At 36.0% G+C, this 27,168-nt stretch overlaps 1 protein-coding gene across 2 annotated transcripts in view; it reads right to left on the reverse strand.

Moving 5' to 3' along the window:
- Positions 1-27,168, reverse strand: part of LOC139143545 (uro-adherence factor A-like) — a 119,284-nt gene that overhangs the window by 8,592 nt on the left and 83,524 nt on the right. For both annotated transcript variants that reach the window (XM_070713974.1, XM_070713975.1), the window contains 4 exons: positions 9,145-9,366; positions 4,930-5,041; positions 4,151-4,285; positions 913-1,023 (listed from right to left, as the gene is read on the reverse strand). In XM_070713974.1, coding sequence (XP_070570075.1) covers positions 913-1,023; positions 4,151-4,285; positions 4,930-5,017 — 334 coding nt within the window. In that variant the 5' untranslated portion in view covers positions 5,018-5,041; positions 9,145-9,366. The remainder of the gene's footprint in view (positions 1-912; positions 1,024-4,150; positions 4,286-4,929; positions 5,042-9,144; positions 9,367-27,168) is intronic.

The raw sequence follows: 27,168 nt of genomic DNA on the forward strand, positions 1-27,168 counted from the left end.
AAAATTATTGGTGAATGACAAATCTGATGAGGAAAATTCCCATCGAAAATGAAACCATTTGGTCTGTGGTTCTGTCGTGTGGTTAGTGGGCGACATGCTTGGCTTGGAGGTGTACTACACTGGGTCGTATGAGCAAACAGCTACGAGGGAAAAAACACTAATTGTATACAGTGCATTTCCATGCTCTTTGGTAACAGCCAAGACATATACCAGTAACACACGGTAGAAAGAAAACATTAATAAAATGTTAATATTGTGATGCTAACAGTGTTTAACCCTTTGAGCGCCAAAGTCAATCTTTGTCGCCTTGATAGAATATTCCCCAGTCAATTTTTCTCAGATTTTCGCCAAAATTTCGATAAAAACTGTAGCCAATGAAATTTTATGTCCATTTGCTCCAAAATTATAAAAAAAATACAGAAAAATTCATAAGAATTGGTAAAGGATGGACTGAAATTTTGGCGGGAAAATTGCAGCTCTCAAAGGGTTAAAATCTGCTCAAAGCTGCAAAGGTTGAGAATAAAAGCTGCCTTCATCACCTGAAAAAAATTTAAATTTTAAAATCTCCCTGATTCAAAAACCCGACCAACACATGGAATCCTGATCTCTCTACCGTCAGTTCCAATGATCACATAATTTTGACAGGTTGAACGGACTTGTAGGAGTGTGAAACTACTCTCTACAATTACGCCTCAATCCCTGTCTCTGAGTGAATGAAGCTGGCCTACTATTATAGTACACAAAGGAACTGTCAATAATGTAGGATTCTACAGGGGTGTACAGGTCTGACTGAGGGACTCTGGTGCTCTTGTAAAGGATGTGTGAGGTACAATCTAGTGTACTTTCCTTTCTCTCTACCAGGTGTCTCCTACTTTCCCTCCCATATAAGGAATTGGGCCTCGCCTCACTTACGTTGTCGCAATTGGACTACCATTCGTTCTAGATCCTGGCAGACCGTATGGAAACTTGGGGACTCGGGATCGGAATCGGTTTCAGAGGCGGAATCAGAATCAGAATCAGAATCTGCAAAAACAAGGCATGCAATGAACGAAAGTGCGGGAAATAAATGAATAAGGGAAAGACAAACGATGAAATGATAAAATCGAACATTCAACATTCAAGGTGCAGAATGAAATGAGTTCTTTTATGTGAATGAGTTGGAATACTGTGGAGAAAACTTGTTCACAAAAGCAAAAATTAAAATAAGATGGCATGTAGAGAGAATATCTCATTTCAAAATTCTGAAAAATACCAGAGTAAAAAAACTCACAGCAAAGAAAAATGAAACTGAACATTCATTAGATATTACTGTATAAAAAACAAAAAAGAACAAAAACAACAGTTTGAGGTTTGTTAGTAAATGTTAAAAAAAATGCAATCATGTAACAAAAACTGAAATGGCAGATCATGCAATGTAGATAAAACTTTTCAGTATTAAAAGTTGCATGAATGCATTAAAAGCAATGTGGCAAACAAAAGAAAGCAAGTTTGGATTTACAAAAATAAGTTGCAGCTTTCAAAAATTGTAATTTTGAGGGAAGAGGGTCAAAATTGAATACTTAGTTTTCTTTCTGGAGACTCAGAAGTTTTGAATAATTTGTTCTAAACGGCTGAAAGGGTAACAAAGAGGGAATCGATTATTTGTCAATCAAAACCATGGAGGTGTGGCTTCGTGAAATAGTACTGTCTGTTTCAAAGTGTAGTTGTATATGTTGATGGGTGTGTATGTGTATGCATGTATTGCATTTGTGCACATCTGGGACTGTCACAATAAAAAAACTGATTCATAACAACTATCTTTGCGTGGGTTTAACATTGCACGAAAAGACAAAACTACGAACAGCTATCCCATAATGCTTTGTAAAATATCAACACCCCCTATTCAAAGACACGGGAATGAAAATTCTGTTCAGTTTACAACAAATGGAAAACACCTACAGCAGTCACTGTTAACATAGATCATAGATGATAAAAGTAGGGTTTTCACACTCAAATTTCTATTCCATATCACACACACAAAATGTTTCTTTTGTGTCTGAAAACTTTAAAGTTTATTTCATTTTCCCTTATTTCCAGTATCAAATTTGAAACAGACACCATATTAACATACATATATTGTCATATTTGAAATAGACACAATTATTCAGGCATATGATATATTGTCAAACTTGAAATCTACACCATCATACACACATACTGTCAAATTTGAAATACATGTGGACACCATCATACACACATATATTGTCAAATTATGAATAAAGTATGAAAAATAATAACCATAATATTTATGATCAATGATTAGGAAATTCTGATTTGAGTCTGGAGAATTGAAATTCTTGAATGAGCAAGAGTTCCACCACATAATATGCTTGAGAAGTCAGTAAAAACAGTCACTTGATCACAGATTCAGTGGAACGTAACCCCTGGACTATTCCGCCTCCATGCTCAGAAGGCCAGATGGGTACAAATGTAGATCTGTACATTTGATAAATTTTATTTTGTTTTTCTGTGACAAGTTGATCAATCACTTGGTGTTCACTGCCTTATTTGTAAATTCACTGAATTCTTGCCGAAAGGCAAAAAAAAATTAGGAAAAGGCACATACGGATTCAATACAAACATACTCTCACTGCGAGCAGCAGAAAGCATGGGCTTGATTCGCACATGAGCAGAAACATGAATAAAAGGTGACTTTCACTGCCACTGGCCAAATTGAAAGATCACAACATTTTCAAAAGCAGTCAGAGTTGTGCCTTTCCAATTTTCCATGAGAGAGTGATCGTCTTTTACTATGATAATAAACAGGTATGGAAAAAATTGCAGGTCACGGCACTTACAGTGTAGGCTTCTAAATTATATAATGTATTTGAGTTGGGAGTGTGTTGGAGACAGTGAAACCCATTTGCAACTAGCTGCACCAAAATTGAATTGTGAAACGCAAATTTTACATTTGAACTCCAGGGTGTGTACACTGCAAAAGACAAAGGCGACTAAATATCCGAAATAGTATAAGTCTGTTGTCCTTGACATTGGATAACTCATGAAAATTTCATGAGAAAGATCAATATGACCTTCATGGATATTTTATAATTTTGGCCGTTGGGATCAACATGCGAGTTTTGGTGTGTCTAGTTTCATGCCTTTGTTGCAAAACAGAACTAGGGAATCAATATATCAATGCCAAACTACATGTAAACATTTACAGTTACTTTACGGTTACGATGCAAGACTGACGGCTATTTGAATGTTTACCACATTTTGATGAAAGCTGACTGGTATTATAATGGATAATTTTTACAGCAATAGGCTTGATGGATTATTATCACTGAGGTTCAAAGGTTATATTTGAACCCAAACGCTATAGTTGAACAATTTATTGTAGACATAGGATTTTAATTCTCATTCTTTTTTTAAATTCAATTCTTGTTCGCTATTGTTCATGGAACGGCAACTGTAACTTCTGACAAAATTTTAATTACTTCTCTCCTATACAGCAAATATATTTTCTTTTTCTCCCTAAGGTATGTTGGAATACCAAGTATCAGGGATGTTGGGCAGCCGGCAAAAAACACCCGGCTGTAAACTACAATTTGCAGGCTGTGAAAATTTAGTTTTAGTAACAAATCAGGACATTTTGCACAAACTTTATGTGCACATACACTACTTGTAACCACCTGTACTTTTATTGTTGCCACCTGTAACCAGAATTTTCTAAATCCCTGATAGTATACAACTTTCTGACACATTGCATTGTGAACATACAATGTCCAATATTATCGATGAAAAAATGAGCTCAGACAGTGGTTCAGACTAAACTGAGTTTTTCACAATAATACTGGACATTACATACATATAGCTGTGCTGACAAGTTGAACACTAGAAATTTTGACACAATTTTCGAAAAATAATACCAAATACATCAAAAGTTATACCTTTGAAAAATCTATTTATCAGTTAATAATTTCCACCAGCATCAGTTAACAAACTCTTTATTTCTGGTTTTCAGCAACAAATGAGGTCAAAAATTGATCATAATTCTTCAACATTTGTATCTACTGATTGATCTGTCAATCAGTTACTTTTCCACAGTTGCCATATTGAATGATGCATTTTGGGAAACATACATATACAGAAACACTGCCTCTCTTACCTGATGTGTTGGTGGCGCTATCTTTTGTTTGTACTTGTTCCCTAGGTAGTGTGACATTACTACCATACATGGAAGATAGCGGACTGATGTTGTTATGGTCGTAGCCTGAATCGGAGTTGCTCTGGTCACTTTCAGCTTGATTAAAAAAGTGAGAAAACATTACAATATAAGATTGATAAAGAGAGAGTAAAGTCGTAATTTTTTTCCTGACATACTTTTAAAAGTACGATATGAATACCCGACGAATACATAGAGATATTCAAACTCTTAAAATTCTACAATGATTTTGAAGTTTATATGTGAACTGATTTCTGCAGGAATAGCTATACTAATGTCAACTCAACTATTCGGAAATTCCATTTTGTCCAGCTTCATACACAAAATTAATTTTTAACAGTGCGCCTCATTTTGCAGCTCTCAAGGTAAATGAAGTTTTCTCTGTAATATTTTTGAGCAAAATTGAAACTTTAATTTATCCCCATAAAGTTAACGCAGGGATGGCACCATTTTCAAGTTCAAGTGTTTGTAAATGCTATAAAAATATATTTCACTAGAACAATGATTTACAAGGCGAACCCTGATATTTTTTCTTGATTTTAAAAGAGAATGGTTTCAAGATTCTCCGATGAATTTGAGCAAAACTTTAAGTCTTTTAGTTTTGAGGTGCTCTGATATGTAACAATAATGAACTACTTAATGATGTTTCACATTTGATTCTGAGAAGTTTGGTAAAATTTTACATTTTATCTTAAAGTGCAAAATATCAACATGGAATTTACCTTCTGATTTTCTCTTGTACAGTGATCGTACCACCTTTGCACTTCCAAATCTTCTAAATCTTGTTTTAATTTGTTGTTGTAAAACCATTCACAGGACTGCTCTTTCAAGTTTCTGAAAGGAAAATATGGAAGTATACGTAAAATATTAAAGCTTGTACATCACTCAAGCTGACTTGGGTAAAATTTTCGGTACGTTTTACTTTCCACCACAGAGGGCGCCCTCCATCTTGGTTCAGCAAGACACAACTTTAAACTACAGTAATAGTACCACGACCAGTTATTGCAATCTTCTTTATCTCCTTACTTGTGATGAGTTTCTCTAAAAAGATGAAATGACCACCTTACATCTGTTAATCATATAAGTCTTTTAATTATATCGTATTCAGATTGAAGACAGACCGTGTTAATATAGAAAATATTTTCAATGTTCATGAGTGAGTTTTAAGAGGTATTAATATGAACATTATTCAAACCATACATTATCAATAAATTAAATTCATTATTTATAGTTTAATTAGAATACATACAATATCAAAATATTGAATCTCATGAAAGTTCCTTATAAAAAATTGTAAATATTAAAACCACCATCTCTCGGAGTGATACAAAGATTTATATTTCCTTAAAATATCATCACTGAAACTATAACTAGCAGTGAAACATCAATGTGCCAGTGACTCAAACAACCCCTCTCTCATGCAAGAAAATTTGACATATTACATCACTGATACACGGAGAAAAAATGAAGGTTTAACCCTTTCACCATCATGGTTTGTCCCAAATCCATTGTTTTCTATGGTAAAGTTGACCTGTATACAGGGAACTGGGGGTGAAAGGGTTAAGAAATTCCTCCACCGCTGAATGGGATTCGTATAGACGCTATACCATAAACTCTGCCACAGTCAACCCTGTAACCATTTCAACTTGCTGCCTTTCATTCAAGCTTCACAGTCCGTCGGGTTCAATATCCAAAGTACACAATTCCCCTTTTAAAACCTTACAAGTCTTTCATTTTTAGTTCATTGATTTCTATTCAAAATTGATGAATGCGACCGTCTTTATTTGAAACATATACCATGCAATTGGCTAATGCATACTGAAAATGTTTTATTTATGGTTTGCCTTGTCCTTCTGGTGGAGTCCTACCAGAAAAGGAAAAAAAGGATCTGCATTTGGTAAATGGCAATATCAGCCGGCATTACGATTCCTTTGGGAGGAGGGAAAGTTTCCGGAGTAGAGATAATGCAGATGCTACGTATGCCAACCTTTGATGTAGCGTAATTTGTCAATTTGAAGAAACTGACTGGGTAGGTCATGACAACTGCACAGTTCACAATTGTCTGATGTTGCGAACAGTACCAGATGCTAACTGAACAAGCTCCTGTATTTTGAATGAAGATGATCGGACATTGAACTCTGAGTCATACAATGCAGATGCCAAATATTTTTGGGTCTGACTCGCTAAATATCACAACATAACACATATTCTGTTAAAATGTTTTTCAAATATTATTCAATATCAGAGAGCTCTCATGTTTTTAATTGTTCTTTTAATACTGAAAAATTCACAACAATCATGGACTTGTGGGCCATATGAGAGAAACGGCTCAACAGATTATGCAATCACCAGCGATGAATTTTGGAAACAACTGATACAATAGACAGAACTGAAGCAAGACGGATGGATAACTTTGGTAGATCCCGTGCTGAAATACTAGGAGCTAAAAAACTTGAAAATTATTAAATTTAAGGAGAATACAAAAGAAAGGATAAAAAAATGAAATAAAAAAGATTCAATATGTACTGTATTTAACATGTAGTCTGAATCATAGTCAAGAAGGGATAGTGGGAAGACTTGGCAATACTTTCAGTTTTTGGGGCATGTGACTTGTTGTCCAATTCTATTGGATGAAAGTACAGTACATTCCAATGTTGAACTCTGACATACGCAAGTGCATTAGCCAACCGTTTATGAGTTATTGTCTGCAAAAATGAGTTTATTACATGTAGAAATGCATATTGAGTTACCGTAACTGACTTCAGTTTCCAGCAAATCATATTAAATTGTGGACTGAATTTTACTTGCCGATATAGAACCATGCACTGAATATGTACGGCTTACAAGATTACATTCATGCATTCATGAACTGGATACAAAACATTTCACTTTACAACAAAGTGTCAAAAGTTAATGCAAAACACATCATAGCATTAAAAATTCATCAGATGTTCCTGCCATTAACCTTTTAAACAAAGATGGAATCTTGCGGCATTATTTGGCTAATTCTGTAACACATAGAGAATAAATATACCAGCTGCCTTAAACATTGTGACTCTGCCCCCTCAAAGCGTGATTTACCAAATGTCAAAATAATTGTGCTGTCATTCGTGAACTTAAATTAATGATCGGTGTCTGATACTCAAAGTCTTGCTGCAAACGACATCAAACTTTAACAGGGAGATCGACTCAAACTTCCATTAAAACAACCACCACATCTTCAGCGGCAGTGCAGAGGTGACAAGTCAGCAGAATTGATAAAGTATCTGGTGACTTTTTAGCTACAATTTATCATTGTTTTTGGCGCCAGCGTGTCTGTCAGGGGACGTTTAAATTGACAGGGTAATGTCGCTTATGCGATCACCTCTAGAGTGTGTATGTTTGACTAGCTGGCCACGTGGGACTACTCAGACCAGTCTTTTGTGTTTTGTTTTGATGGCTTGGATGAATATGAGAAAAAATATTGATGATCACAACAGCAGACTACCATATCAATTTTTTGCGGCGAGCCATTTACAATCTATAAGAAATGTCTTATTTGAAAAATAGTTGATTTTGTGAAGCAGGCCATGCACTTTAAACCTGTGCATGTTTGTCTTCATGTTATGGCATACGCCTTTGATATACCAATCAGACGCTGCCATACAATGGATAAAGACCAACGGAAAATTTTACCAGCTGACAGTAGAATCACAGATTGAGGTTCAAGGGACTCCGAAAACTTATATGATTAAATGCAAATACAACTTATCAGTGTGCCTCTGGGAACCTAAATAATTCAGGGATACGTTGACTGTAGTGTGATTGGTTGTGATTTGTCAATCTTTGCTCATTCTTGTAAGGCGAGCTTTTGCTTGATCTCTCTATAACTCGCAGCTTTTCATATTTAAACGTTTTAGCATGTACACTGCAACAAGAGTATTATGCGTGGAGTATGGCCAGAGACATGCTGTTAGTAACTTGACCTGTACCGTGATTTGAAAGTGTCTTTGAATTTTATTACTCAATGACAGACCTTTTGATTTCCCATGATCATTATTCTGTCACCCTGGAGGCATCATCATCACTTCATATATTACAAGAAAATCTGACAGGCTACCAAGCATAGGTGGCAACTATTCTAGCCGACTGATTTAGATTCTGTATCTTTTCACACAGTTTCCTGTTCTTCACCTATTTATCACTCCATTCAAATTCATTTCTCACTCATTTTCAATCTTGTTTCTTTTTTTGTCAGTTTGGACTTGTAAGTCCTCCCAAAATGATTTCCCTAAAGTCATGTACCAGTACTTCCCACCATTGAGGTCTCTGACCTTTCTCATTGCTAATGTGACCTTTCTCTGTTGCTTCCGTTATCTTTCAAATCTTTTTGTCTGTGTTTTCACTTCATCAAAGCTCACATTGTCACTGTACTGGCCTGCCATTTTCTCTATTTCTCTTCTTCTTCTGGACGTCCTACTCCTCATTAAACCCAACTCTGCCAATTTCCCCTCTGCTTCCAAATACCTCCCCACTGATGAGAAATCCCTTCCCTCTATCAATCTCTCTGTACCCTGGTCTGTAGTTTCTGTTTCTCTCTCTCTCTCTCTCTCTCTCTCTCTCTCTCTCTCTCTGTTACCTCTGTCTGTCTGTCTGTCAGTCAGTCACTTTGTCTATCTGTCTGTCTGTCTACTGTCTGTCTGTCTGTCTGTCTTTCGGTTTCCTCTGTCTATCTATGTCTGTCCCTCTCTGTTTTCTGTGTCTACCTGTCTGTCACTTTGTCTATCTGTCTGTCTGTGTGTCTGCCTCTGTCTGTCTACCTGTTGTCTGTCCATCCGTCTCTATCTCTCTCTCTGTCTCTGTTTCCTGTCTACCTGTCTGTCACTTTGTCTATCTGTCTGTCTGTCTGTCTATCTATCCTGTCATCTGTCTATCTGTTTCTCTCTCTCCCTCCTCACCTTTCAGTAATACAGGTGGTACACTTCCACTCCTTAGATTTCTCATTCCACTCAGCGCAGTCCTTACAGACATTGTAGCCACAGTTGATACATTGTATCCTCCGGTTGAAGATGAAGAAGAACGTGGAGAAGCATCTCATACAGTAACTCTTGTTGAACTTCTTCTGCTTTGATAGAATTGTGCCTTTTGCATGCTCCTGGTTGATGTCATCCTGAAGTTTTCTGTTAAAAGACAAGAATATTACACTGTCAACTGAAGGGGTCTTATAGGACATATCACAGGGTGGGCTCTGCTGATGTGCAGTGTGCTCGAAAGGTTACATCTGATTGGTCAATTGTCAATATTCACAGCAACTTAGGGAGTCTATTTGTATCATTCAGTTATAACGGTAAGATTCAACCAACCAATTGGATAACAGCTTCCGAGATACTGCACATTAGCCCAGGGTGGGCACTGGCCATCGTTGATCTATTTGGCTTGCTGTTTTCCCAGCAAAACTGGGAAATGTTTTTGGTATGTATGAACAGATATCCAGCCTTTGTACACTCTTCCCTTTTGCATGCTGGTTATCAATCAAGATGTGCATGCTATTTGAAAACAGTTTTGAACTCTGTACCAGTTTAAACACTTGTGGGAATGGGTTTTTCTGCAGGACATCACTAGCAGTATGAATTAGGACAGGGTTAACATTATGGGCAGATGTGGGATTGGGTAAAATTGATTTCAGAAACACAAATATTATCACTTGTTGACAGTTCATTGTAGCTTTTTTGAAAACAGCTAGCTTGTTTGGCAATTATAGATAGATCATCGATACACAGTTAATTTTCTTACTTACTATAAAACTCAGGCACTGCTTGAACAAGTGTTACGCGTGAATGCATGTAATCATCGCTGATTTTTTCAAGTATTCTCTAAGGCTATTTTGAGGCTATCATTTCATTATAATGTGGATTAGCTACACACAATTATGGCAACTGCTGTGCTGGCATCTCACAACAAAAGTTATAAAAGAAAACTTATCACCTATTACAAATCTGATACAACTTTTTGACATATTATATTTCCTACATGTATGTTACATACAATAATCATTGTTATTAATTTTTCCTAAAAATACTCCCCTTCCCCAGAATGAAAATATTGATACTGCTATCACACAAAATGATCTTTATCTCTGAGGATATTCAATTGGCGAGGGTTAGCAAATACTGACTTAAATATTCCTATTTTTAGATTATGTGTAGGTGTTCTCATGTAAATGTCGATTACGTTTCAATTTATCATAAATGCATTGATCTAGAAAGGATTACGCATTTTGAAATATTGATTCAGGATTTGGTAAATTTTGTGTGAATAGTTGTAAATATTGAGCCAATTTTGAAAGTTTAACTGATTTGGTGAATTAATGGGATATACAGCTGTATAAATAGGAGCTAAATTTAAATAATTATTCAGTATATCAGCCTTCATGATGGTGATGAAATTGGCTTGAAAAACACCTAAACAGTACAACTTTTACAGCTATCTTATCACATTTAGATATATCTGGACAGACTTTCTTTTCAGTAGACCTAAAGACATTGATATTTTGTCTGTGAACACAATTTTCAGAGTATGCTTTGTTTTACTGGAAGAGAAAATTGTTTTATGGTTTGCAAAATGTGACAAGAAAAAACAATGCATTCTGGGTAAAAATGTCAGTAATGGCAATTTTAATCCTTTATGGTAGCAAAGTTGAATGTAACTGTTACAGTCGTTTGTCAAATTTTATAATCACTACAAAAAACACAACACGATTTGAACTTATTTGGGATAATTGGATGGTAAAGTAGTGTCAATTTAATCTGCAAATGTAAGCTCGTCTGCTTTTCTTTTTCAGTTTACACACTTGTTTTTATGAGTAATTTGTAATATTGCAACATTCAGCTAAGGGGCACCTAACACTTTTGATAAATTTGAAAAAATATGAAGATCCAATTATCCCAAAATTAGTTCCAATCGTGTTCACAAAACATGAAAACATATGAACTTGTTTCAAAAGCGCTACAAATTTATACTGAAAACTTTTATCATACTTTATTGACTGGGAAACGAGTTTAAACTTCATATTCAGAAACCCTTGTCTTACAGCTCAAACTTTGGAGTCAACACGAGTAAATGCAGATTTGCATGCCGAAGAAAACAGCATCTTATCTGTGCAGTGGGTGTTATTAAGAAGATCAATATTGGAAAAAAAAGGGGGAGCATCGTACAGTGAGGACATTAACTCTCACCATTAATCATACACTCACAAAGATCGAACCCACAAGACGCTACTAAGATGGAGATTCACTGTCTTAAGGAGGAAATGGTGCAGACGGACGGCGCCACGGAACTCTGGCTGTTTAGAACCGCTGAAAGGGGAGGCTCCATAGATTTATTGAGATTGTGTGCAACAGACGGGAATGAAAAATTGATGATGTCAGTCTTGTTTCCTCTAATTTCACGAGGTCTTGAAAGGAGATTTCTCCTCAGGGTTAGAGAACGTATTTTCGTCAGTTCGATGTTGATGTCAGGCAGGTTGAAAGTCTCTTTCACCGCCTAACTTTTGGTACATCCCGTTATTTTCAATAGGTTGAGCTGACCTATATATAGCGAACTGGGGTAAAGAGTTAGACTCTAGATTCAAGAGTTCATGGTAAAATAGAAAACGAGTCCCCACTTGATATTCAGTTTATCCCAATGCAAAATGGCTGACAAAGCTAGATTTTTGTTTCCATGGAAACAACTAAGGACACAAGCATCTCTTCCTCCAAATAGCCCACAATAGCCAACCCTGAGAGATAAATAAAAGTGTCTTAAGGAGCTATTAATTATTATTATCTTAATAGAAACAACAAAATTAATGTCGGAAACACTATCTGATAGCTTTTTGTTTTCTCAGTTTTAAATTTACAAATTTTATGCTACATAACGAAATGCCATACAACACATAGTCTAATTTCTGACATCATGTCACTCTGTCCTTATAAAACATCGTAATTATATAATGTGAACAGAAAGAATGCGACCGTCTTGTTTTAACATATTTCAATACTTTATACGTTTGCATATTTATTTACATTAGTTCAGTTTTATTAGACTGCTTGAAACAGTAGACTTTATTTAAGTATAAAAAATTGGCATGGATCTAAACAAACAGAGCAAAAAGTTAACAAAAAATTTGTGAAACAAAAATGTTACTCCACAGTGAAATGTTCCTGTAAGTGCTTGCAAAGTGAATAATGCATTTATAGATGGGTGAACAACATTAATAGCTATAAGATATTATTACTTAGTTGTCAAAAACACAGGATGTATCAAAGTTATCAAAGACGTTTAATTAAGAGTTTCAAGGTAGTATGCGCTTCAAAGTGAAAGACTTAAACTTTTACTAAAAGTTTCCTAAATGAAAATTTCAATCATTCTCTTACTAAATTAAGAATAAAAATCGGGGGTGACTGTAAAAATTTGGGTACTAGAGAAGTAAATTACTCAATATACCAATATTTAAAATTCAAAATGGCCGCCATCACTGTGTTAGCTCTGTGGAGAAAAATAAAATATTCGATATTCGAAAAAACTGAGATGGTAAAATTTTTTTTTACTCCACAAGCGTTAAAATGAGCCACCACAACTGGAAGATCAGAAAAAGGTTGTTACAGTAAAAGTTTGAGACTCCAAATGTCTGTCCCCGAGGCAAATTCTACCTTAATGCTGTAAATACTTGCTACAATGACACCTTCCACTTTGAGCAACTGTGATACTGTTGACTCTTTGGACAAGTACATATTGTAATATAAAAATTACATTACTTTATCTTTCTGCTGTAGAAATATTTTGTTTTCAAAAATTACCCTCCGAAGAAACTACATCCACTGTCTTTTGATGGTTGCAAATCCATTTCTGTAAAGTTGACTAGTTATATGTATTTATTAACATTCCAATAGAGTTACATCCAATATAAACTGGTTCAGCTTCTAAAATTATGCCAAATAGTTGGTCCTTGCATTAACGTCGGCCATTTTGTACTGAATAGCACGTCTAAAAATAGCTCAATTTCTTTCTTTTGATACCAAATTTGTTTACATTTTCAGTGTGTATTAAATATTATAGTAATATTTAACAGCTATGTACATCTATAAACTTCAAAATATATTTAAGAAAGTAAGAACTACATATTCCTGTAAGTTCTTCAGACTTCAGTCAGACGAAAAAAAATGAGACAAGATGGCTCTGAAACTGCAAACATGCAGCCGGTAAAAGTCTACAGCAGGTTTACTGAATTCACGATGTAGGTATGGCAGAGATGTGAATTAGGCACCTCATAGTGCTCTCACCTCCCACTCAAAAACCAGCTGAAAATACACACCCTACACGTGAAGAAGTTGTTAAAGAGGTTAGTTGGAGCACGGTAAAAACCATTTGGCGGACAGTGATTTATGTTTTCAACTGTGAATGCAGCTGAGCCTTGACAGGAAAAAAAAGTACACCATGACTGTACTGCATATATATGTATATAAGTGTGAATGACACATATGTTCAAAGAGTCTTAGCAGTTAGTTTATTTGTCTTTGTCTGGAATTCATGCAAAAAAAAAAGTACAGATAAGATGACCCTTTGTCTATATTTTGATTTCAAAATCCCATAAATGGTAATATTTTATTTCTTTAACACTTGATACCATTGGAAAGGGCAAACTGAATGAAACTAAACACCATAAGAGTATTGACATGTCACGCTTTTCATAGAAAACCACGGTTTCACGGTATGATGACATTTTCAAAATGGCAAGATACATCAGAACAAATGTTAAAAGCATGCCTTTTGATTTCAAGTGCACTTTTATTGTGTATCGGTACAGTCATTTGTAGCCCATTTGGGAGGAAAACAACTTTAACGGCCAGGCATTTGTTTTCTCATCTGCACATTGACACCAGCCTAGGGAGTCTAAGAGAACCACATTTTTCTTTAAACCCTGATCAATTAATTTCAGGTCTGTCACTTAGAATATGCTGAGAACCTGCCTTAGGGCAATACTGCCACCTTTGTATCCGACAAAAAAATTACATTACTGTCTATTAAAAGCCAGAGTTTCAGTATAATCTCGCGCTCGACACATTTACCGTGTGGCTAAGCTGCTCAGCGTAGAATGAAAACTAAGAGGCAATTTCTTTGTGGATTTGGTAGGCGTCAGGTCTTTTTGAATGACATGAGAAACCCAAAAAGCCTGTCATTAGCGGCTGACAGTTCAGCTTTGAGTGCAGTGAGGGCTTTTCAGGGAAAAATGGAACTATACTGACACCACCAGTAAAAGCCTCGGCCTGTCTCATCCATTGACACACAGAGGCAGTATTTTTCAATAGCTGGCGGTATTATCTCTCTGAAATCCGTCTAAAGTGTGTAATTTGACATCATAACATCAGTGCTGCTCTACCCTAACATCATGTGATGTTGATACATTATTGTATGCCTAGTTTCCAGAGTCTGTCTCACAAATGGATGCAATATCCCATTGATGATGTAATTTTCTTCTGATGGCAGCCATATTTGTTGAAATATCTCTCCACGCACTAGAAAGCAAATTCAACTGAAATCTTCCAAAAAAGTCCATCAAGAGAGATTTTTTACAATGTGCAGCATTTCCTCTTTAAGAATCTGTTCAACTTTGGCAAAAGTGCAGAATGGAGAACAATTGTATCAAACTGGTAATTTAGTGTGCAAGGTAAAACCGAGTGGCCATGAAAAGCTGTGCCTAAGACAAGAATGTGTTTGTCGTATACTATACTACAATAATTGTAAATCTTTAAAAGGATATCAGCACATTTCATGACCATGAGAATTTTTAGAATATGTAAGGAGAATTCTCTGTCATGCACAGCACATACTAATGCCATGTAAAAACACAGTTTTTACAGAATCTGACTAATTTGCACATGCTTTCTTGTCACCAATACTCTGTGTCGTAAACTTGTTAAGAAATGACTCTTTAAGATGTTATTCACTGAGTATACCTGTTACAAATCCAAGATAGGTATTTGTCACAGCCCACATTGTCATTTACGGTAACCAGCAATATTGATGTAACCTTATATTTAAATGAACATGTGGTGACCCACTTTGGTACAGTTTGGACTTTTTTCAATGTGGTATGAAATGATCACGTGTACGGTACTCTAATGAGGACTTTGCAGCGGTAGAGAGGTGGCTTGAAATCAAATACAAGTACAGCGCCCTCACATACCCAAATGTTTCAATAGCCATAGTTGGATATTTCAACAACGTCAATTCACAATAGCTGGCAGTCAATGGCAGCTATTACATGGAACTCCCACACAAAATGGGCCATCTATTGAAAGTTAATCTATGACCACAAATACTCATCTGTTTTTCAAAAAATACCATGATGACTCTTCTCATTTTCCAGTTATTCTAATTCCAAATCCCATTGACATCACATATGTTATGAATATTTGATATCTTCCTCATGAATAATTCATGAATTGCCACTGTACTTTCTGGACAAAAGGGGCATTCTATTGTGCCTTCTGATTCTTAAAGCATAGCACAAAGTGTTCCTATAGCAGAAAAAAATTGTGAGGGACTATTCATCTAAAAAACAGAAATCTTACTTTGAGGAACCCTGAATTTTTTATAAAAATACTGCGGGCAAATTCTCTGGGGTTTTAGATCATAGCTGAGACATAATATGTCTGAAAGTACACTGAGGAAACGCCTTATTGTGCCATTTTGTCAAAATTTCAGCATTTGCAACTATTGCACAATATACTCAGTCATAAACAGTGTCTTTGCATAGTCCCATAATTGCTTCCATTTGTAAATGCATGTATCTTTAATTAATCAATAATTTAAAGGCATCCATGAAAGGATCTGTTTACTGCAATCAGAGATTCTATTTAAATCTTTAGGATCTCTGCGTAAAATGGCACAAAAGGTTGACATATAAAAATGTGTCAGTGACAATGCTTACAATTTCCTCCAAGTCAACTGAATGCCGTCTCCACAGGAATTGATTGAGACAAGACAGTGTCTCAAGGAATTGTGAGAATAATGGAACTTTAGTAACGGCACAACTTTACAAAGAAAGACAAGTAGAAGGAACGTGTTCATAGGCCTCTTGAAATATTGCTATTTTCCAGCAGTTTCAAGGTGACACATCTGTAGGCAGGCTTCATTTTTCATGACAGATGTCAAGGTGAAGGACTCCAAAATTTATGACACACTTCTTGAAGACAAGATTGGTGTTACTTGTGCCAGAATGTAGAGACGACAGACTCTGAAACGTTTAAATTTTGCTGCATCAGTGAGCATCCTTAGATTAGCAAAACTTGGCAGATCAGTCAAGTGTAATATCAAAGGCAAATAACACGGTTGGCTTTGTTTTCGGTGAGAATATCAAATTAAATTGGAAAGGCCAGTAACTTTGACATTAATTAATCTTTTAATTTTACATGACAATTTAAGTGTGTCTTGTTCATCTCACTTGCATGTGGATGGAACACACGAAGCATGATTTTTATGCTGAAACACACTACATAGTATACCTCTTACTTATTTGCTAGCATAATTAGATGGACAAGACAAAGGAAATCTGAGCCGATAAATACGGTGTATGTTGGTTGATAAACAGGCATCACAAAAATATATTTTTTCTCATGATAAATATTATGTATAGTACAAAATACATCACGTGTATACTAGAGATTTAACAGCCTGGTACTCATTTTCAGTATATGAGACGAGATTTGACACTAAAGGGTTCAGCTTGAGTAGATACGTCATCCTTAATACTTTATCCTCTCACTAACATGTACAGACAATGTTCATGCAAACGGTTCTATTTTCTTCCCGTTTAGTGGATCACTTGATATTGCAGCTTGTGTAACTGACAGCTACATGTCGGCCAGTTCTTCTTTCAACAGCAGAACATTTACCAGTGTTTAATTTGTGAATTTATAGATATGAAAGGTTGTAGAACAGATAATTTCTTCTCTTGACGACAGACTACCGGTACTTTAAAATTATGCATCATCACAAACATTGAAAACATCAAAATTTTTCCTTACACAGTGCTGGACCACTTATACCCCTATTTACAAGTAGAACTGCCTGTCCTGGTAGTAAAAAAATTCAATTTAGCCAATTTGGAGTGGTTGAACTGTTGAATAATTTAATATGAGTTGCTTTAGTGGCTCTCTAAGTCTTTTACGTAGTCTTAAAATAGATCACCTTATTAGAAACAAATATAATATGCGCACTTCTTTGGCCAACAGCTATTCATTGCAGGACAGTTACTGGGTAAAGACGTATGGAGTTAAAATTAAATCTGACAAAATGTGGGTATACTGCCTTTGGTAAATTCATGACCTAACCATTACTTTTGAAGTCATTACTTAGTTGGGCTCAACTCTAACATTAATGAGAGATATGAACAAAAACATGTATCAACACCCCTGGCTATGGATTCATCAAATGATGGAGTTGTGACTGTTAGGGAACTGTTACCATCTCATGACCCTTATTGACATTTACCAAGTCAGTACTTGGTTGGACATGAAACCATGGAAATGAGAGTTATGAACAACACTTGATGCACGCACACCCCTGGCTATGAATTTGACAAAAGCAGGAGTTGTGACTGAAAACCGATTGACCTTACTGATATATATCAGAAGCCATTATTCAGCTGAGCAAGGAATGGTCTAAATGAGGTATACGGACAATAGTACATATAGTCCACAGGCGTGATGTTTTCTGGGTAGTTTCTATAAGTGTAGTTTATTCTACGTTTCGACGTTCTCTTCCGTAGCCTAATCACCAAGGTAAGAAACAGAATTATCCGGCCTGCCAAGAAAACTGCACGTTCTTGTCGAAAATAAACACAAATCCTTCATTGAGTTACCTAGTTAGATGCGGAAGGATCTCGGCTGTCCAAAAAACACACTCATGTCACGATAAAATGAAAACTTTCGAAGAAATCTGCCGCGTTTTGACAACATCGGCGTTTCTGATGGCCACCGTTGTAATAACGCAACTCATTAACATAATGGACGGTGTCTGCACATAGAAAGAGGTGCATCTCAGTCTGATGCCGTTGATGGCGTTGCTCACGGACCAATCAGCGATGCGGACGGCGTACAATTATGATAATGAGTTGCGTTATTACAACGGTGGACGCCAGAAATGCCTGGTTTGTCAAAACACGGCAGATTTCTCCTAAAGTTGTCATTTTATCGTGACATGAGAGTGTTTTTTGGACAGTAGAGAGCCTTCCGCGTCGAACGAGGTAACTGACTGTAGGATTCGTGTTTATTTTTCGACTAAAACGGGCAGTTTTCTTGGCAGGCCGGATAATTCTGTTTCTTACCTTGGTGATTAGGCTACGGAAGAGAACGTCGAAACGTAGAATAAACTACACTTATAGAAACTACCCAGAAAACAGCACGCCTGTGATATAGTCGCACCACTGGCCATGGATGTAACTAAGGCTGGAGTTGTGACTGTTAGGAAACTACTGGGTAGGATCTCATCAGTATTTCAGAACCCATTACACAATTAGGCAAGAAATGATCTAAATGAGGGATATGGGCAATGGTACGCCACTGGCGATGGATATAACAAATCCTGGAATTGTGACTGTTACAAAGTTAAGGATCTCATGGCCCTTATCAGATATCAGAAGCCGTAACTCAGCTGCGCAAGGAATGATCTAAATGAGGTATATGAACGCTAGTACATGTAGGTATACCCATTTGAATTCAACACCACCTGGCATTGTGACTGTTAAAAACTGTCAACAGTATCCCTCTCTCGGTTGGCGCTGTTCATTAACTGAGTATGAATAAATGCTCACCTCAAACCTGAACTGACACTGCAGGAATGTGATCAATTGTCCAGCTAGTGACACGGTGATCTCTACTTGATTGCATGATTATTATTAACTCTAAATAACTCCACGAGATGCATGTTTTGAACGTATTTGAAATATGTAGTGGGGCATACAAAGGTGCGACACTCATTCATCTAGTGAAGTCTGGCCAAGAGAGATTAGTATGCAGTGCTGTAAATTGTCTGCTGACAATGCGTCCAGGAATAATACTGCAGGTGGTGAATTTTTTCACTGTGAATAAATTGGAAATAAGCTGACAAATTGTGAGAAATATTCTCAACCAATCATGGTTAAGCTTATCAACCTTGCCTACCTTAAAAAAGAACAGTTGTCTACATTATTGTTAATGTTTACTGTATTTTTCACACCCACAATGACAAATCTACAAAAACACCTAAAAACTCAGTCAAAATATTTGAATCTGTTTATTAAAGTGTGACAAATTCGATATCAAAAACTGCATATGCAAGAACTGGATGAGGCGATTTCACCAACACATATCAATACGACAAGTTGAAAACATCTGAAATATCCTATTTGCTGGAGGCTATTCAAGACTACAATTTTACACGCAGTGGAGCTGGCACTGTGACAATGAGAAATACATATTACCATGACACGATTAGTTCCGTTTTGAGCCAATTTTTTTTCATAAATGCAGGAATGCAAATGCTAGCCATTGTTTGATGCTAAATGGAAAACAGTTGAGGGTTCTCAAGGAAGTTTCGATACCATAATCAACATGATCTACGCAAGAAATTCAACACTCTCAATACAGTTTTATCATGGCAGGGTACTCCTAGGTCAACCAAGTAGCCTGCCCAATGGTAAAGAGTTCATATTTTTCAATGTGTTTTCCGAAACAAGATCATTTTAACAGTTTTTATGGGAAGATGAACTACTTACTAAAAAGAGGCACCACAACTAGACCAAGGTATAATTGCACACATACCGTTATGGCAAGAGCATTAAACAGTTCAATGCATAGATTTCTCATTAACAGAAGCTAAGCCGAGTGTAATGACTGAAGCAAGGACTCCAAAATCAATAATTACAGCACTCGATGCTGGCTGATCGTGTAGATGGGCAAGTTCCATCGTCTTAAAATGCAAAATTTGTTGACTATCTTAATTGACATCAACACTGAATTGGATTCACCAAGGAGAGCTAACCATTAAGTAACACACATCCAGAACATAGTTTGTTAACACTACCACTGAATCTCCTGCAACAACACATTTTTTTCGTTTGCTTTTTGCTTTTTTTTGATCGATCAATCAACTTACACAAACTGGAATCAGTAATCAAACTGAGTACTTTATTATGCAGTTTTATAGTATATTGTGGTATGGAACATGTATTCAGATCACAAAGTAACAAAGGTGTGTGTTGAGGCGCACTTGTGAAAATATCAAGTAATTTGGAAATGCCCATGTACTGAGATTTTCTGGGCACGACTACAGTTACTGATTCCCTTAAATAATCTTCCAAGTCTGTATAATATCTTTTATGGCACAGCAGCACATTCTTACTACTATATGGGTACTTTTACATAATATTTCAAGGTCCGCTACAGCAAAGTTGTTGTTTACGTTCTAAATCTCATCCTGATTTACTACGTAAGCTTTTTCCAACATCTGTAAATAGCTTATAGGCAGCGGCTTCTCATCCATCTTTGCTATTGTTGATGAATCAATTCAAATCTCTCGACGCCATCATTTTTTCCCAGATAAATTGATATTCAGTGTGCTTATCAGTTGTTTACATCAATAAAATGGATGATTCATTGTCATTTATGCCCATAGAAGAATGATATCTGTTATCTTTTATCATTCTTTGTCACTGCCAACTATACGGTACGACAATCAACAAGAATCAGTATCTTCTACCAAGTTGTATCAATTTTGTCTGTGTTTTTTTGCTTTGCTTTGCTCGGTTTATGTGCTGAAGTAATTAGCTCACAGCCTGGTTAATCAAATAATTTCTAAAGGTTTTTTGTCAGCTTTGCTGTGTATAACGTGTAAAATAAAGTGATATAATCTAAAATGCAAAATTTTATCTAGAATTTCCCAGCTGAATCAATGTCCATTGAAAAGAAAACAAAAAATACTAAACCTTCATTCTGTCAAAACTCCCTACCTGTCATACATCTGAATGAATTATATATGTCATTGATAATATCAAGTGCTGTCCTTCATTCCCTACGGTTGGAAAAAATGATATGGCGCATCTCAACCTATCATCTAAAACTCAGTTTTTATTGATGTGCAGCACTATCGCTACCCTGATGAGAGATACTATCGCAGAAGTGTAGTGATACAGCGGACGATAAGCTGTTTGAAGAACGATTATCAAAATAATTTGATATTGCATACACATGTAAAGAATTGTTAAACCTTCATTGCCTATGGAGTTGTATGAATAACTTTCACCACAAAATTGTTGACGGGAAACGAAATTGTGAATTTTCACTCTGGTCAATCTAATCTCAAATATAAATTTATTTTTCAATGAGTAATAGGAATGATTTCCTTTACAAGTAACTGCTGACTGGTATTGCAAAATAATTTGCCGGTTTTCATGTTCCTGAGTTACACAAATCAATTTTAGCAAGAGCTATTCAGAACAGAATAAATTATTTCCTGGCTAATCCTTGTACCGGTATGATAGAGTGTTTGACACTTTTACTAATAGTGTATCATACTAACACTGTATCGTACTGATGCTAGGATGTCACTGACCGCTTCTTGTCTTTCAAACCCCATTTTATGAACTTTTGATAAAATAGCGCTAAACAAGGATGAAATTCTGCAGTTTGTGTGTGAAATAGCAAGAAATCCCAAGAATGGTTCTTCACAGTTGGATGGTACTTTATATTTCCACACTCTTTAATGATCAATAGGCTCTGCTTTCTAAGATGTACCATTTTTTTACCAATAAAATTTGTCCTTTAGCTTTTTTCTATTCACTTAGTGATGCTGTGACGCGTTTTTTTCTCCATGTTTAATATCTATTATCAACATTCAGTATCCTGTTCAGCATCAATTATAAAGTTCTTTTGGAGAAAATGACACTCATAACTGTCATACAGACTTACATCCTTACTACTGAGACAGTAACTTACAGCAAAGAAGGAACAGTTTATTTTGCTGAAAGCGGGACAATTCTTGAGATCTTTTCAAAATTTGAACTTTTGAAAAAATAATTTAGAAATAGTTATGAAGCTTCAGTGTTGCAGGTTTTTGTAAATTAAGGCAGCACATTAATACTGTAGTGTGGAGCATACGGCGGAAAGTGCATTTCCCTTTTGGGTCATGACTCTCAAAATCTCTCACTTTCTGATGGTGAACAAAAGTAGGAAAATTTGCTGTCGAGGATCTCCAGGGACTGGGGCTCTGGAGTGAGATCCCAACAAAAATGGAATTCACACTGCATAGAATGAGCAACACAAAGACGATGCAGTGAAGTATAACAAGCATGTCATATTCAAATTAGAAACGTGCAATTTCACACGCGCAGCCAGGACGCCACGATTTTTGCATCACATACTGCAAAGCCCACTCCAGGAAAAATCGTTTTGTTCTTTGTAACTGATGAACAGCAGGCAAAATGCTAACGCCTCAGACTGTAAATGTTGACTACACACTGGTATTTTTGTCCAGTGAATCAATCAAATTCATGATCTACAATCTTGCAATTTGCATTTTAAAAAAGCAACAGGATTGGAAATCCTAAATATACAATTTCATAAAATAAATCGATACTGATTGTTATTGAAAGAAAAATGAAAACAAAAACAGGTTGATGAGCTATAAATGGTCACACCAACATAAATCTTATCAAAAGATACAACCAATAGATTTTGATGTACATCTACAGCAGAGTCAGCAATTGTCAAACTCAGAAGAAACACAATTTCAAACTCTCGTGAACAATAAGCATTTGATGCGCTTTCAGAAAATGACAATACAAGTCTTCGACATTCACTTCTGCTACCTGAGCCGCGGCAATAATTTCTACCTTATTCATGGTCATCCATCTCTCCAGACACCTCGGCTGCAATCTTCATCTGAGTGCACTGTTGTGTGAAAATGGTCGTCAGGGACATAGACATCTTGAAAAATGTTGTTCCTACACTCAACGTGAATGCCAGTGGGTCTCAATGCATGTTTTTTTATTCATTGATATTCAGAAAGCGACTACAAATTTCTTCAGAGGGTATGACAGCAAGAAGTGTTTGACTGACATACAAATACCTTGTTTGGTGACCAGATACGAAACATCCACGTAAAGAACAACACAAGAAAACCTGTAAAGTTTATATTAAATACTGTGCAACCACTGGCATTAAATTTTGTGTTAAAATAGACCCAAGCTATCCACGGTACAGTTATTTGAATTTTTATAATGTCTATTTGCATAATTTCCTAGGTTTGACACTCACACACCAGAAAGCAAACTTTCAGACAATTTGCATATTCACTACAGTGATATGTTGGACATATGGTAATCTGTAGCGTGGTGCAATGGTATTATGAAAACTTATGTACTGTCAGTCCTTAATGAATGAGAAAAAATAGAAATTGAGGTACAAGAGAATGCCTTGCAGGGCAGTCTGTCCTCCACCAAACATGATTTATGGAAATTTTGCATCAGTTTGATAAATTGTGGAAATTCCTTTCTGTCAGTCCTATATTTTAACGTTTAAACAAATTTGCATGTGTCACAATCAATTCGTTTGTGTTGTGGCACATCATGTTATCTTACAGGGCACACTGTTTCAGGGACACTTTTTGTGCTCTCAATTTTTTATAATACTCCTCTCATGGAAAACATGACTTATCTCCATTGAGTTTATACTAGGTACAGCTATCATTGTGAATTTAATAATTTGGTAAAGCCTGCGCATTCTTTGTCTCTAATCCCAAACATTGCAGAGTGAAGTCTGATTTTTATCCCTGATAATGAAAGAGATTAGTTTCACACTTTCTTGAGCAATGTATGAGCAAAAATGTAAAACTTTCAGTTTAGAGGCAGTTACTGCTTTAAGTTGACAATTTGCCCCCAAACTATTTGTCTTGTACAAAATTCTACCTGACTTTCAACAATTCAGGTTATAGGCATAAACCAGTACAGAATCCCTCATTTGATAGCTAAATGCTAATATACTGTAGAAAATCCCAACGGCGACAGTAAATTTCCCCAACCTGTTCATTATTAACCCATCAATTATCTTCTATGAGTACAGCTCTGAGAGAATGGAGATTAATGACACGGCCATGTGATGAACTCATAGAGCAGTTGCAGCTACCTGTGGAGTGATATTAGTCTATGAGTATGGAATACAAGTTGAGAATATTAATTCTACTGGGACAGATATTGAAATACTGCATTCACTGGCATCCATACTGTGTGAAAATACATACCATCTGACAGTAACAATGACTGGTATGTACTTCAACTTGATTTGACAACTACAAATGCATTTCTGTACACACAATTTCAATATCGATACAAGACTTAACCCATTGTCAACTGTTGAGTTATTGCTAGTGCATGCTCAGGATGTCTGGCGAAGCAAGTGACATCCCTGAATGCTGGTTGGCTGCTTTAGATGATTAGAAAACACTACTCATGAATAATTCACATCACTGATAACCGTATCTGTATACCAAGGTTGCTGCGACACTTGTTCTTGAACACACAATACCTCAGGGTCTTCGCTCAAGTGGGGATATCTTTTAGAAATTAAATGAAACAACTTCATGATTTTCCGTATTGCCTTTTTTGTAGAGAGTACTAATTCTTGCAATTACAGTCAAATGCAGAGCAGAAATGAAGCATTCACATGTGTCTCCTTGTAAATTTCATCTGCGAATCATCAATCAGGTGACTAACTTTCCTTTCAATCAGAATTTTCCGCAATTCAAAGAGCATGAAAGGTCTAGCACAATTAGCATTGACATGTAAGCAGGATATTACCGATAATTATCCAACTTTGAACAAGCAGTAAAAATTATCTCATCACAAACGTCACAATGACAAAAAGGTCACTTAGTGATAATTAGATCTGAAAAGCTGTCTTTCATTAATGGCTATATAGCATACTGTGCCACAGTATTAATCCTTTCAAGGTACATGTAAGTAATACCCAGTCATTGTTTGATAATCTCACAGTTGCTGTTCTACATTAAAATCTTAATTCCAGCTAACAGTACATTGATTTCTACTTACTTCATGCCTTGTCAGTTATGAGTTATGATGTGTTATGAAATATTCCTTTAATTGATGCTAAAAATGTATCAGTTTGTCTGAAACTATATAAATGGCATATGTACAGTATGCAAAACCTTGTGGACAGGAATGAGTCATAAATTATATTGACTCAGATGATTCTTTGAACAAGGTTTCTCATGACTAAATATTTTCTTCGACATCTACAATGTCACCTCTATCACAGTGTCTAGCATTGAAATTTAATTTATTCATGTGACCTTTGTACCCAGTGGTCATTAGAGCCATGTAACTTAAATTGGTTGTGCACAGCACCACATGAATCATCATTTCGTATTTTTTGTTAGATTTCTTTGCAAAATATCATACAAGCCATTATTTGCAAGGCTGCATGCCTCTTGGCAATGTCAAAGTTCACGAGATATCATGACTTGGTTCCTTGCACTGGTAAGACTCAGCGATGAATCATTTGTAAGATTAAGAAAGATTACTGTTTCCAATACCGACATCAGACCTTCACTTGCAATTGCTCAACGTCCTTCTTGTAGAAATCAAATCATGTGCCTTTGAATCACAAAAAATCACATATTAAAATAAAAGAATGCTTTTCACTGAAATTTCACAAAGATCTTTTAGCTGTGCTAAATTCCACCTAAAAGATACTGAAAAGAATATAGAGAAGTTGCTTAGAAACACCTTGACGATAAAACAGCGAAACATCAAATGTAGGAAATCCGTAGCAAACTGTTGACCTCTTTGGAAATCCACATCTGATATCACTTTGTTTCACCAACAGAACTGTCACAGACACACTGCATTAAAAACAGATCTACATGTCTGTCTCTTAGCTTCGCCAAACAACTCTCTTGAAAATGCTGAATTGAAAACAGATCAAAACAGTCCCGTAATAGAGGCAATTTCCAAATTAACCAAATCACTGGAAACAGAAAGTTGAACACAGCAATTTTTATGATGTGGTTGAGGCGCAGGTGGAAGGAGACATCTCAATCAATGTCAATTTTCCTTGTAAGCTGGTCTGTTCCTCCATGGATGCAGTATGCATACCAATAAACCACACATCTACTGTTACTGTATGTGTGATGAAGTCACGTAACTGAAACTTTTCAATATGGATTCTGGAATAGCCCTGTATGATGCTTAAAGACAGTCTTTAGTAATTGCAGCATGAAGTATTCATGAAATATGAAGATATTACGTTTGTTCATCATTTTTAAAGAGAAATTGTTTGAAAGATTATGATTGAGTTGGAAAAGGAATAAAGAAGTATATTTACTTTCAATTTACATTTACTTGCTAAGGCTAGGTTTCAATTTGTTCGAAATTCCTTATTTCAGTAACTTCTATACCAGTATAGATGCAACTAAATTAAAATGTCATATGAAACAGCTCTTTCACAAGTCCTAAACTTAAAAAGCAAATTGCTTTTCATGAAATGTTCCACTAAAAACCACTATGTTGGCCTTCCATAGTATATTTAAAAACATTTATAGACTGATTAACACACTGGATTCTGTTGACCCGAAGTTGTACTTTTTAATAATACAGGCACTGAAATGAACTGGGAAGAGTTTTCCTTAATGTTTAACTCCTACAATTGTTGATAAATTTCCCATATCGGAGAGCTTGACTCCACAAGCCTCAGCTTTGTACACACATCTGTTTCAACTAGGGTATGTTACAACACTTCAGCGCTATGGAAATAATATTTCATTTCCTGGGACTGGCTAAGCTAGCCACCGGCACTTCAGGGTAGCAAATATGTCAGCTATGTCAAGTATGTTAACTGGAAAACTTTATCAGGAATTCTACAAGGGTCATAAATTTTGTAGGAAGAGGA

Source organism: Ptychodera flava, chromosome 11 (genome assembly GCF_041260155.1).
Source record: "Ptychodera flava strain L36383 chromosome 11, AS_Pfla_20210202, whole genome shotgun sequence".
Lineage (NCBI taxonomy): Eukaryota > Metazoa > Hemichordata > Enteropneusta > Ptychoderidae > Ptychodera > Ptychodera flava.